We start from the raw sequence: 14,539 nt of genomic DNA on the forward strand, positions 1-14,539 counted from the left end.
CACAGTTTTAGTGGTGTGTTTGATTAAGTAACAGGTATCTCCTTACAGTGTTGTGGTTTAACTGTGTGGCCGGGAGCAAATACCAGGTCAGATGATGTTTTGTCTTCGAACAACAGTCTGTTGCCAACTGCTGTAATTTAAATGTGATAATTTAAAATAAGTTCTGAAAGTACAGCTGAAACCCCCCCAAAAAACGTATTATTGGCTTTATTAAAAAAAAAAACTAAGGTGAATCATATTTTAATTGAATGTTTTATTTGGTTTTTCAGACAAAACAAGCTACCTCGTAATGGATTCTGCTTTTTACCATTTACTGACTTTCCTGACCAGGTTGTAACCGACTTTCACCGAGTGACAGCTGGGATCAGCTCCAGCTTCCTGCGACATTAAACAGGATAAACATTAGATCGTGGCTTTTATTGATAACATTCAGACTCTGGTTTCGCATATGCTTTTTATTTTACCTTTTGTATTTGTAGGTGTAAATGTGGCCCACAACCCAAACAGGTAGGTTTAGCAAATGCATAGATATTTTACACCACTCAGATGTCATTTATATAAGACCATTATAAAAAGCACTATAAAGTTTTATTAACCTTGGTCGTACTAAACCATCCACAGTTTCACTTTTATTTCAGAGAATGAAAACAACACTCCTTGCAAGCAAACATTCAGCTGAACGCAGAGCCGCTAACAAGCAGCTGATCTTTATTCAGGCAAACTCTTCCTAAACTGCCGTTTGCTGGTTCGAGTCTGTTCTCCCGAGCTGGCTGGACAAACACAGACATTTCAGCTGAGGACTAACTAGGACTGACTGTTGGAGGCAGCGTCAGGGTCCGACTGCCTGTCGTCAGCTGGAGCTCCTGGCTGTCTCTTGTCCTCGGGGACAGGCAGCCGGTGAAAGTGCTGCAGGGCCTGAGCTACTTTATCTGGACAAATGTTGTAAACCGGATGAGTTGGTGCCTACAGGTTAGAACAAAGGGAAAGATGTTATATCACTGATTTGTTAAGACCTCTTCCTCTTATATTTAGCTAAAATGACCAAATTTGCAAAACAGCTTTTAGTTAGTGTAATTATATTTCCACTATTACTTAATTATACTAGTGTCCTTCCTCTTTCCACACCTGAATGCTCAAAAAGTTACTTATTCTAATTTCAAATAAAAAAAGAAATCTTTGACTTATCTCCACATGACAATGTGTCTTAGAAATGTTATTTACTCAAAGTGAGTAACTACCAGAACAAAAACATGCAAAGCAACAACTTTCTGAAAAGATCTGTAAAATTCAATTCTGATAAATCCTTTCATTGTAAACCTCTTCCCTTTTATTTTGGTATGTGTGGTAGCAAATGAGCCATTACAATACCATCTAACGTAACACCACCGCAAAATACAAACTACAGGAATTTCCAGAGTTGAATCGACTCAGAAAATAAAAAAAAATTAATCAGTGTAAACATCTTCCTATTATTTTGCTCATATCTAGTAGGTTTTAAACTACATTAGGAAAAGCGTTCAGAATCCGGGAATAATGTCCAGCTTTGTTTTTATAGTACAATATGCATGAGAGGCACGTTTAGTGCAAGCAACTGCAAGTGTCAAAAATACACAACAGGAAACAGGAAAATATAACCAACACCCCTAACGGCGCCATTCAAATCTTGCATGTGCAGCCACTTTATTTGTTGTACTTCTAATACTTTTCACATCCCCCCAACATCAAACATCTGTCAGGGCTTCTCATTTCTGATTCAGATACTGGATCATATACATATAAAGTGGAAAAAAAATTAGAAACTGTCTTTTTAAACTATTAAACTGGCTTTTAATACTGGAGCATGCAATTAAATTAAAATGAAATTTTTTTTGATTAATTAGAAAAAAGGCCAATAGAGGTGAAAGTAGAGCACCAGATGACTTTTAAAAAGGATTTAATTTATTTTTACATTCTCAAAATCTGCTGCCCGTGAGCATTAAATCTCTGTGAAAACTGATCACGTTTGTTTCCAGGGGACAAAAAATTAGCTGCGCTAATTTGAAAGATATATTCAGTGATCCAGCTTTGGTGTGAGGCTGATTATATATTTTTAGGCACCAGAACCAATCAACTACGCAGAGACAGGTGGGCTGCACAGTACAGGGTGGTAATGGTGGACGGAAATAAGGACAATTCCTTAAGAGCCAAAAGAATTTCAACTGACTTGTCTGCGAGTTAGCAGAAAAATCTCAGTGAATACAGTGGTAAAGGAAGCTGGTGGTTCACTAATAAAGCTAAATGTCTAAGAAGTTTGCACTTGTCTGCAAGATGTGCTGATATTTATTTTTCATTTGAGCAAAAATATTATGAAGCCAAATGTTTACAGTATTGTTAGACCTGAGACTGGAATTGTAAAAAATGCTTGTTTTCTCTAGAATCTCAACTAAACGATTTAAAGAAGAAGCTAGATGCTAAAATTGAAATGGTAAAATTTCTGAATTCATCCACCCTCGTTCAGCTATCCCACCCTCCCCCCTGTGGCTGCAGCCTCACCAATCTGTTCTCCTCTCCGCCAAGGATCATTTCATGGTGGAGGTCCTTGTTTCCAAAGTGCTGTGCTATGGAGAGGCCGCTCAGGCAGTAACACGTGTGGTAAAAATCCCTGGATCTGGACACACATACACATGCATATACAAATTATGGGCATGAACAAACACTATGAATCACATCTATCTGTGTTGAGTGTGAGTGAGTGTCCAGATGGTGCAGTACTGACTTGCCAGGCTTATCTAGAAGCCCCCCTATTGGGTTCTGACAGCACAGGAGGATGTACTCCTGCAAGGCCTGCTGGTCAAACATCCACCGCTGCCGACTCAGCTCAGACTCTCCTGCACAAACACAATTCAGATAGACACACGGCTAAGGATGACGACATAAACAGAAGTTGGTCTTCCTACAGATATTTAACATGAAAAGATACATTTAGAACAGGAATGTATATCTATTTTAATTAAGACATTGCTAAATGAAAACTGGATTATAACAATGGCATTTTTGTGAGGTACTTTATATGTTGCAAACAGGGCATGTTATCACCAGCTTATCTGTCATCATTTATCCATTTCTCTTTTTTCTATTTCAAAATGCATTTTATGTGCAACAATAAGGCCTTTCTTACTGCAAACTGTTATTATCAGGGTCCTCTCGCAAACCCAGCTTTAAAATCCGACAATTTATAAAGTGATGTTGACAATCTGTTTAAATAAAAAAAGGCTGATATTGAGGTGAAAAACAGATGAATTGAAGATGAACAAATATTACTTCCCCCAACTTGATCATTTTAAGCAGAGCCCACAGTGTATCATACTGAATGAAAACACGCTTGACAGCCTGCTTAAACACAACGCATTGCTGAGACTAAGGATACAGTACCTTCTTTGAATAAGGCTCTGTGGAGTAGAGGCAGGATTCCAGCCTGCCAGAAAGAGTAGCAGCCATCCACCAATTTATTGCAACGCCCCTGAAAACCTCCCTCAAATCGCATCTGTCTGCTGACCACCCACCGCTGAGGGGAAGACACAACAAATATACATTTAATATAATCCATAAAACCCCACAGCACTGTTTGACAAGTGAATCCCAAGGAAACAGTCATAGAAGCTTAACTCTTTATCTCCTAAGACAGAATGCAAATGCAGCATCTTCATATCTCTAATTACCAAGGAGAGTGTTGCCATAGAAACCACTAATTGGCACACATATTGTGTCCACACCTTGGACTTAGTAATTTGGGAAGACAAGATTTACCAGCTGGGGTCTAGCCTATTTATGGAATAGGGAAGATACGTTTAGTACCAATGAAGCAAATGGGACTGACATACAGTTTATTAATTAGTAGCAATTGGAAAATTGAAAAATTATTTGGAAAATTACATCTTTCAACTCCAAACTGTTTCTTAATTTTGGAACTTGAAAAACAGACTGTCGCCGGTTGTATTTTCTTCATTCGGTTGTTCTCGCAGCTTTGTACTCACTGCACAAATTTCCAAGGACAAACATGTGTACCCTCAACCTCTAGAGTGTTAAAGAAGGAACTTTAGTAATACTACATAAGAAAATACAGCAAGGCCACATAAACCTGAGAGCTGCCATCAACATGAATCGCTTGGTAATGACTCAGTCATTCTCTCAGGGATGAGTCTGGGGCTGTGACTCATCCCATATTACCTGATGAAGGACTACATGAAAAACATTTTTCAGTCCGAACACTCATAATTTAAAGCAAATGAAATGGTTTTCAAACATTTATATGCTTATATATGTTGGAACCAGCAACTAACAACTTCAATATTTAGCAACCTGTGGATGATTGTGATGAGCATTTCTCTGACATCAACCGATCAAAACAAATTCCCAGCACCCAGGGTGACATTTTCAAAAATAAATATACTTTTTAACTCATATATACGCTACAGTAAAACGTCCCCTCCTAAAATATTGGAACAGCAAAGCCAAATAAGTTGCTTTAGCTGTACACTGAAGACATCTGGGTCTAGGATATCTATCAACTGAAAGCTAAGAGTCTGAAAGTTTGTCTCAAACCCAAATGTCTTCAGTTTACAGCACACCACTGAATCGGCCTCGCTGTTCCAATACATTTGGAGCGGACTGTATTGGCTGTGCACCAGTACACAGTGTTGTGCAGAGCAGAATCAGCAGGTGAGTCATGCTGCTGACGTTATGTTTGGTGTCGACTAACAAAGTTCAGTGGCACCTCCAGCTCCACTGTCACTCGGGTCAAACCTTGAGACGTAAATCCACATGCAGGAGGTCTCTTAGGTGGACGGACAGTGGCACAGGAGGCCACAGATGGTGTACTCGTGCTAACCTGTGTACTAGCGAGTGAGGGCTACAGAGCTGAGAGACTGTTTAAAGGAGGGGGGTTGCTTAACTGCTAATGTGTGGGGAACAGGTTGTGCTCATATGCAAATTTAAGTTTAATACCACAGCATTTGAATATGTGCAACAGAGTGGTAACAGTGTAATAACAGCAGCAGGGAGAGTGCTTTTGGTTTATCTGAAGGATGATTGAAAATTGCTGAAAGAAGTGATTCTAGACGTTTTACTGGCTTCAATAAGATTAGGCTGCAGATTGGCCTATTGGTGACACATCGTCTTGCTTTTTTTCAATCTGATCTTAACCTCTGTGTCAGCAATCATCTGCCCCGCTGTCTCCAAACAGTCCAGACATGAACCATATTAGGAAAACTGATGGAGACTTTGTCCTATAATGTGCCAAGAATCTAGTGATCGCACAAATCAAGTGAATTAATATCTAATAACATATTTCAATTGCATTTAGATCATATCTACATGGTTCAACAAAACATAAGTGAAATACAACCAAACCTATATAAAGGTGCAGAACAAATCATTTTCAAAATATGTCAAAAAGACATGAGTTTCACTTAATGAAGTATTGCTGTGAATCATAATAGAGCATCTGTATTTGTGTTACTGCTCGTTCCATTGGATATTACTTTAGCACAAATTGTAGCTCTGTAGCGATCGATGCCCGGCATGTCTTTTTGACTACTTTGAGTGTTTTATTTAAACTTAAATGCTTCTTATGTCATAACCTGAAAAGCTTTGACTTAAGGAAAAAAGCCATACGAGGCTGCTCACCAACAAGGCTTTGAGATCTAGCATATGTTCATTGCCCAGGATGACGAGGGCAGCTGTGCCACAGAACGTGTAGCCACCATGAGCCTCCAAACCTGGCACTCCACTCAGACCCCCCTCCCAGTTCTGACACCTAGAAACAGAATAAAAGGTCAGAACCACACAAAAACCCTCCCTAGAACATAAGAGATAAATAATTCAACAAACCAGTCTGGTGGTGGGTTATACCTGAGGATCCAGTTGGTTGTGTCTTCAAACAGCTTAGGTGTGAGGATGTTTGTGAGCGACGCTACAGAAGCTGCACAATATGCACTTCTACACAAGGGAAAGAGCAAACAGGTGGATATGGGTCAGAAAGAAGTCAGCTTTTCCTACACTTGAATCTTATTTTCGAAAGCTCTGTAATTTTAGATTGGCAGCCAACTAGGCATAAACGTTAAAAATATCCTAATAGTTTTGGAATGAAGTCATGTATTACCTAGTGAATTGGTGTGTGGCTGGTGTTTTTTTTTTTATGCGAGTACAACCGACTCATCATTGTCATGGGGACTGTTGAAAATTTTATCAATTTAGAAAGTGACCAAAGTTATTCTTTAATGAGACCAGAACAAAGGGTTTATGCTACTGATGAGCACTGTGTGTATTATACAAGTGACCCAGGATAAACATATAAATATGCAAAAGAATTAACACTAGTCAGACTTTAGGCAATTTGTGGATAATATTAATTAACTAAGCTTGTTTTCTCCTCACACTGTGAGGGAGTTAATATCACCTAAGGAATGTAGATGACATACATACACTCACTGGCCACTTGATACATCTGTACAATCTCATTTGCTCTGTTGAGTATTTAAAATAGCAGAGAGGGGTGTGTATCATTGACTCGTAAAAAACAACAGGACCAAGTTCACAGTAATGTGTGTTTTAAAGTGTCTTTGGATAAAGACACAGTTAGTTTGGATCTTTTCATGGGATTTGTTCTCAATAAGAAAAACACTGAATGTCACCAGTTACCCCTAAATGAAAAGGGGAACCGAGTGAACCTGTCTATAATTCGTAGGGTAATAGAATTCCGTACAACCACCTACGGATTAGCTCAGAAATGTTTCTTAGTCTGTGGAAGGCCGACATATTCGTAAAGTGTGGTTTTCATGTGGCAGTGTCTGATTATCCAACCTGTGTGAGAGGAAAGTGCCAGAATAATATAGAATGACAGAACATAGCAGCTAACAGCCTCCACTGAGAATTAAAAAGTAACTCAGACGTTTGACGTTCTTTGCCAAAACAGAAGACAATACTTCAAACCCCACTGCCAGACACACACACACACACACACACTAAGTCACATAAATCTACTCTTACAAAAAATAATTGTGGGTATTTCTTCTCTTTTTTAATCTACACAGTGGGGGAACAAAGAACATAACACATGCAAAGGGAATGAGAGAAAAAGTGGAGAAAAGACAAAAAAAAATGTCCTACTTATTGGATGCAAGTGCTCATTGTGCAAGTTTAGCAGTAAAACACATGCACTGTTACAATACACAATAATATATTGTACTGTGGAGAGCAAACATGCTCTTAATTGTAAGTGATGCATGTGTCTGATCCTTTCCTTTGGCGAATATTTCTGCTCTCACCTGACATCCACCTCCCCTCCAATGTGCATCACAAACGAGCCATCTGGCTGTTTCACTGACCACAGGAAATCGAGCAGCTTCTCCCTGGAGAAAGTTGGCAGGCGAGGATAGAGGTGAGTATATATGGGGTAAAAAGAAGAGAAGGCGGGGAGAAATGGATAGAGGGAAGGAGATACGGCAGAGCAACGAACAGAGGGGGGTAGGGGAAGGCAAGTTGAACAGTGTAAGTACTGCAAATTTAATAAAGCACGAATGCAAAGTCACACCTGCTGTCTGAAGCTGCTTCGCAACAGTGGAAGAGAAGCTCTGGCTGTGTAGCTGTTGGTAGCTCTATGTGGCCATTTACTTACGCATAAATGCAAATAAGAGCACTATAAATATATGGTGGTTAAATTACAGACTCAGTAATATGACTCTCCTGCTACTGTACAAGTGCAGCTTTTAAAAGCCTCGATTAATAACCCAATTTCAAGCATAAAATGACTGTACAAGTCAAATCTCTCTCAGTCTATTCGCTCACTTCGTCCTACATTCGTAACTGTAATTTAACTGGACAGCTGATTTCAACAAAACAACTAAATGTGATTAAACATAACAACAAGTGAAGCAGTAAATCTGCTTCTATAGCAACTTTCCTGTGCGACTGTACCTGTCTATAACATTATAGGCCTCCTCTGTGCCGATGACGCAAAGGGCATTAACAGCAGCGTAGGTGGGTGCGAGGTGGGCGTGTTGTCCTGGTCCCCCAGCAAAACCCCCAGTTGGGCTCTGACAGCGAGCCAGGAACTGACACACACTGAAAAGACATGATCAGGAGCATGTGAATACATAATGTTCAATGGCACAAACGGACATGAAAACAGTGAGGTCAAAGATCAGTGCTGCTAGAAGATGTTAAAAAAATGTGAAGGTGTCAAACCAGTTTTTCCACACATCACACTCAACCATTAGATTGTCAGCAGTCTCATTCTGCACAACCTTAACCGTAAAACAGTAAAACGAGCACTACGGGGTTAGTTCCCTCTAGCTGACGTGGCGCTGAGCGCAGACGATCACGACCACAGCTTCCTCTGTTTCCAGCCTCAGTGCACCAAGCTGCTTCTCTCACAAATGTCCTCTTCATCCTCCGCCATGGACAGAAATCACATAACTGTCATGAGCCAAATGAGCTGGAAGGGGAACCTAAATTAACTTTGGCCAAACAGCACGATGCCAACGCGGAGCTGGGAACAGTGTACATTTCATTGGACAGAGAACGTGAGCTGCTGTAGGTTGCATTGTTATATATGCATGAACAAGGGCCTGTGTGCTTTTGCATGTGAGGGCGTCACATTGGCGCTGGGCACTGGCACCCGGTGTGTTGGCAGGCTTAACAGTAATAATGAAAGCGTGGGTTGGAAGCCTGGCATTGCTACTTGCCGTGGGGTTTGCAGAGTGTTACGTCTGACAAGCAATCGCTTAATCAAATGACACTTTAGTGGCAACAACAGCAACAATGTGTGAAGTGAATAAACGTAATAAACAATAATACATCTGTCTACTGTGTTCAGTAGTGTCATTAATCACAATTACTGGTCATGGTAATTTGAGGAAAAACATTAATTTTATTGCCTCCTTTATCAACGCTATGACTAGTTAATTACGGTGGATGTTACTGAGGAAAATTAATAATTCCTTGCTGCTGGGGCCCATAACGTTTTAACAACATGTTGCTCTGCTCTCTACGTTCCATTACTCATTTTAAAATAATTTAAAGGCTGTATTTTTTATTTATTCTTTTTTAGACAAATTGTCATTTCCACTTTCATGCAGAACATCAGGACATTACTTTGCAAGGCCTTTAGTAGCACCTCTTCTACCAAATATTTATCTTTTAAATTTCAATTTTCTTAGTTATTACATAAATGCCGTTCCTTTTTGTAAAGCATCCCTTTGCTTTTTCGACAGCATTTAGCTATTTTGAGAATTATGCAACTGTCCTTGGCATTGCACAGCCTTTATTTGGCTCCATTCTTGGTAGCAGTTGAGTTGTAGAGTATGAGTACATGTGTGTACGCGTCACTCACTCTGTGGCGACAGCAGAGGGGATGGGCTCCTCTAGTAACTCCAGACTGTGAAGAATCCAGAAGCAAAGCCACGGTCTGCTAGCATCCAGACACTACTCACAGACACACACGCACACACAAACACACACGCACACACACACACACCATGATGGTCATCAGATTCCAATTGCAGCAATAAAAAAGAATGCAAGATCAGTCAGTTAGTCAGAGACAGCAGAAAACAAGTTGGTCAGACTTGTTTTCACTGTGTTGATATCTTACTACTTCATAGTGTGTATGATCCAAACAATACAGGGATGTGTTTTGTTCTGATTCCCATCCCCAACTCTTTGCAAAACTGTCGCAGTGTTGAACTGAACATATAAATAAATTATGTCACAGCAATATCAACACACTGTCAGTCTGGTTTTCAGATATACGGCCGATACTTAGCTGGAGGTAGGAAATGCTCTTCCCCCTCTCTTTTCTGAAGCGAGCAGAGAATGTATTCAAAAAGGAAGCAACCTTCCTAAGAGAAGACAAGCATACTTTTTTTTAGCCCATCAGACACATATCCACAAGTTGTGGTTTCACAGAGCACAGCTCTGGTAATTACCAACACAATGGTAGAAAGTGTGATTCATACCTCATAAGCATCTGATAAATGACGCAAGCCCTTTTTGAGATATTGGTAGTGTTGATCCTGCAACAATGTTGGCCTGCACACAAAAACAAGATATAGATCAACTACAAACAGGCAGCACCTGGAATGCAACATGGTATGCTGATGCTGAAATTGGAGAAACATAGAAGAGGCGGAATTCACCCCCTTCTCTACCACATTCATCAGTAAATTCTACTGAACTCTGTTAACACATTGTGTACTTGTTATTTTTTATTTTGAATATCACTGGTAGACGTGAGTCGTGACTCCAGACGGTACAAAATGTACCAAATTGCTTTAAGTTTCAAACATTGGCAAACCCTATACGCCCTCCTGTGGTTCACCTAAAGCATGTTATTTTAATTTTTTATACGACAATGTCACATGTTTTTAGATATCTATTTTTGTATGAAAATGCTGTAATATCTACAGCCAAGTTAGTGTCTCCTTTGCAGTTTGCTGCTATTTTTTCACCCAATCTCAATTAACAGAATATCCAGTGCTGTCCTTGTTGTCAACAAAAATAAAAGAACAAAATTATTGCAGAATGTGAAAAACAAGACAAATACTATTTAATTATTATTAATTATTATTAATAATTATTATTATTAATAATTATTAATAATTATTGTTTTATAGAATTTGGCTCTTCTTTATAAGCCCCACGTAGGAATGAGCATATCAGCATTTCTTTAAGTCAAACACATGTATGCATGTCAGTGAGTCAAACACTGCAGACAGTCCCCCACCTCACCACCCACACATTTCACTGCCCACCTTTTTTTTTTTTTTTTAAACCTAGTGTTTGCTACAACCATTGTAATTACACTCTACCTACACAGGGTTAGTCACATATTGCTGCCCAAGGATTCACAGCAGCACAACACAACAGCAACCACAGAGGAGCACAGGGCCGGTGTTACGCAGCTAAAATCCATTCCACCCACCAAAATTCTTCGCATCAGGCGAGGACTTAACTTGGCTGGTAAATGTTGAGGGCACACTAAGCTGCAGACAAGTGAGTGCGAAAATTAAACCTATAATTTCACTCTCAAGTTGAAGAGAACAAACATCAGAAAGAGGCAAATAAATCCAAACACCACTTTCCATTTCTACTGTCACTCTGACGGTAGTTGCACAACTTCTTGCAATTTATGCTATGATCATTTTTGTTATTTGAAAATATAGTCCAAAAATGACAAAACTGTAGTCAGCACTGATGGCAGCAAGGGTGCTTATGTGTCGACACTAGGGGTTTCAGCAATCTCATGTTATGGTTACATTCTACAAGAACACACCAATTAAACACGGTGGGTTTTTAAGGTGCAGGTCATATAGTAAATGAAGTACAACAAGTATTTAACTTATTGAGTGTTGTTCATGGTACTATACTGGTTAAGTCACGTAAAACATTACCACAAAGCTTCTGGGTCTATGCCCCCTCTCTTATCTATGTCCAGTTAATAAAGACAAAAATGCCTCAAAACTAATGTAAATAGAAATCACATTAAAGAATACGAAAGAATACAGTGTTGCATTTCTGTTATTACCAACGACAGAAAAATCAAATGTGCTTTGTGCTGCTCAAACTCGATGATAAAAAAACTGAAAGTGCTCCTCTTTCTAGAATTTTTGTTGATTGTACTGATTTTGTCCTTAACCCTGTTCAACAACACCCTTAAAAAATGTTAACACACTTAACAAAAAAGGGCAGCAAATAAGAAAATTACTGGATGCTTTCAAAAGGACTTGATCAAGACCAGCAAACTTTAAAGTGCATCTGCATCTGAAGGGTTCTAAGAAATTCTATATTTAAGTGGCATACGTGGAAAGTAAAATACTGCATATCAGAGATCCACATCTTCCTTTTAAACCACCAAACATAGTCGGCTGTGTTGATAACCACTGCAGGCCAAACTACACAAAACAAACTAGATCACAACTAAATGCATGACCTCTATTCATGACTTTGTTGTGAATTGGCGCTATATAAATAAAGTTGAATTGAAAAATTGAATTGAATCTCTACTTTACCTACCTATTAATGCTTTTAATCTTTTGGTAATGTCATATAGTGCATAAGCATTTCCCCATTGGCTGCAGTGTTGGTGACATTTAGGTCCAGGCTGTTGTCATAGAAATGAGATGAGTCACCCCATTAAATGAGGAGTGATGAAAGCTGATAACAGAAGCAAAGTATGTGGGCTGATCAACACACCATGTACAGATCAGCCATTGAACATATCGATGCACACATGTCTAACAGCCTGTTCTGTTCTTAAAAATTTTTCATAAAAGCAGAAATGTATTCAAAACTGTAAATGCACTATGAATAGAGGACTGGAAATTCTATGGCTTCACATTTGACCACCATCACCCTGGGTTTGAAAATACACATTTTCCCGATACATACTTTTATATGGTCCACGAGGGCTTTTGTGACAGACTGAATCCAAGGTGTTCTGATCTATCCAACCTCTTATATCTGACTTAACAGTCTCACATCTGAAGCAACAGCATTGCAACAATTTTATTTCTCCTACACATACTTCTAAAGAACATTTAAAGCAGCTATTATGTATATTGTCATTCTTTATGTTTGATACTATACCATAACATGACAACACAATTTATCACCTAAAACTGCAGCTGTCCTCTGCTTTATGGAGCTTTAATTAGTTTTAGCTCATTGTTTAGCTGTTTGGCTGACAATGCTACCATTTTGGTTGCTTTCAGACACAGCAGACAGTTGTTTAAGAGGAGAAGCACTAAAAAAACCCTGCTCAGCATTAGACAGTAGGCAGACAATGTTAAAAACTATCTGGTGAACAAAGTGGAGTATTTAGAGCAAGACATCTCCCTCAGTGTTGGTAGTGACCAAACAAAGTTCAAAAAGCACGGATATTAGACTGAACGCTGCCAAGTGACAAAAGAAATCCTAAATGACGCTGATGTAGTGACACAGCTGTTGGCTAAGAAGCACATCAAGATGAGGGTAAGCTTTCTGTCTATGTTACTGTGACAACAGGTGAGTTGGTGCAGGTTAACATGAAGTTAAAATATTACTACATTCTTGTCCAACAACCAAGTAAATAGTGTGCTAATAAATTGCTGTAAATTAATAGATCCCCTAAGTTATACAAATTGTATTTGTTAAAAATTTCTAAATTTACATCGTCCGTTTCCTCTTATTAAATTACTGACTACGCAAATATTGTTCATTTTCGAAGTTAGCTCCTCAAAGCCTGATGTGCCCTACCTGTTCATGACAATCATTCTGTATATGCACTGGCAGTTATTAACCTTGATATCCCATTTGTTTAAATTGGTTGGTAGGCTGGAATTAGCATGTAAAATATCTGTTAAGTCACGCTTGTGTGTATGTGTACATTTTTTAACGGTTGCCGTTCAAACAGAGTTGGACAGTCCAAGCTCCATGAACTGTCCAACTCTGCTCACACCAGCTTGACCAACACAGTGTGTCTTTGACATGCGGTGCATACTTACTGTGCTGTGCTGTGAGCTTGCTTGTAAACACTGGTGACTTCTCCAATGCTGCGCTCCACCTTTTTCTAGTTACAAAGACAAGGCAGGAAAAAGGAAAGTGTAAAGCTGTCACCATGAACGTCATTGGGAGCTAATTAAATCCCCCTTTCATGGATCAGTATCAGTATCGCTAGTACTTCTATAAGCTTCTTCTGTGTGCGTTGGTTTACCGTATATCACTGGGAGCTAAATATCTCCGCGTGTTGGGCATTTGGTCAAAAAGACATTTGAACACAGCCATTAGAGGTCTGTGGAAGTTATTTAGCTAACTTTACAGATACATACAATTAAACTTAATCCAATTAGCACAATGCTAACTCCCTGCATGCTCCAATTGGCTAACTTAAATTCGCTTAAGTTAATTAGGTAATAAACAAACCGGCTTCTGGTCATCATTTTAATCTAAATAGTACATAAACACAATGTTTGATCATTGGAGCCGCGTCACACTTTCCTTCAAGAGTTGAGAAAAGCATTAGCATTAGCTTCGTTACCCAACGAAGCTAATCTACGCCTCCGCTTACCTGCTCCACTGAAGTCACCGTCTCCACCCCGTCGTCTATGAACAACTCAGCCGAATGGCACTCTCGGAAACATCGCAGGGGTGTCGGTACACCGTCCATATTGTTAGTATTACACTTTAGCTGGAGCGATGTTGACGACACACGCGATGCTTTTAGTTTGTTTTGGTAGTTCGCACACTTTCCTGCTGAGGTAGATGTGAGCGGAAACTGCGCGCAAACCCGCTACGGCGTCTCCAAGGGAACAAATCTCTCTCTTTATTGTAGTGCGAAAAAAGACATTCAGGCTGTATAAGTGTATAGCGCTAGTTTTAATGCACCGTTATGCTTACGAGTGTGTGTACGAATATTATTCGGTGTCCAACCTTTATTTAATCCCTCTTTTAGCACAGTTCTTTTGATTTTGACGTCGAAAGAAGCAGTGCAATCGCGCGTATTGTTCCTATCACGGTAGTTCAA

At 39.4% G+C, this 14,539-nt stretch overlaps 1 protein-coding gene across 2 annotated transcripts; it reads right to left on the bottom strand.

The window, feature by feature from the left end:
* Positions 1-235: 235 nt before the first annotated feature.
* On the bottom strand, positions 236-14,503 carry fntb (farnesyltransferase, CAAX box, subunit beta). Of its 2 annotated transcripts, XM_067481551.1 has the most exons (12): positions 14,084-14,501; positions 13,521-13,585; positions 9,996-10,068; positions 9,371-9,462; positions 7,954-8,100; positions 7,305-7,388; positions 5,890-5,976; positions 5,665-5,794; positions 3,412-3,544; positions 2,756-2,867; positions 2,533-2,647; positions 236-963 (listed from the first exon to the last, which is right to left on the bottom strand). In XM_067481551.1, exons 1-12 carry the CDS (start codon positions 14,180-14,182, stop codon positions 805-807), a joined length of 1,296 nt encoding a protein of 431 aa, XP_067337652.1. In that variant the 5' UTR covers positions 14,183-14,501; the 3' UTR covers positions 236-804. The 2 variants fall into 2 exon arrangements, with proteins under 2 accessions (XP_067337652.1, XP_067337653.1); XM_067481552.1 differs by lacking the exons at positions 9,371-9,462; positions 9,996-10,068 and having other exon boundaries at positions 14,084-14,503.
* Positions 14,504-14,539: the final 36 nt, after the last annotated feature.

Source organism: Channa argus, chromosome 17 (genome assembly GCF_033026475.1).
Source record: "Channa argus isolate prfri chromosome 17, Channa argus male v1.0, whole genome shotgun sequence".
Lineage (NCBI taxonomy): Eukaryota > Metazoa > Chordata > Actinopteri > Anabantiformes > Channidae > Channa > Channa argus.

Bases quoted from the DNA above. Each gene is read 5' to 3' on its own strand.
- fntb (XM_067481551.1), bottom strand. From the start codon at position 14,182: ATGGACGGTGTACCGACACCCCTGCGATGTTTCCGAGAGTGCCATTCG. The intron at 13,586-14,083 runs GTAAGCGGAGGC...CTTTGTAACTAG, and splicing joins CGGTGACTTCAGTGGAGCAG to AAAAAGGTGGAGCGCAGCAT. The intron at 2,868-3,411 runs GTACTGTATCCT...GTGTTTGTGCAG, and splicing joins CAGAGCCTTATTCAAAGAAG to GAGAGTCTGAGCTGAGTCGG.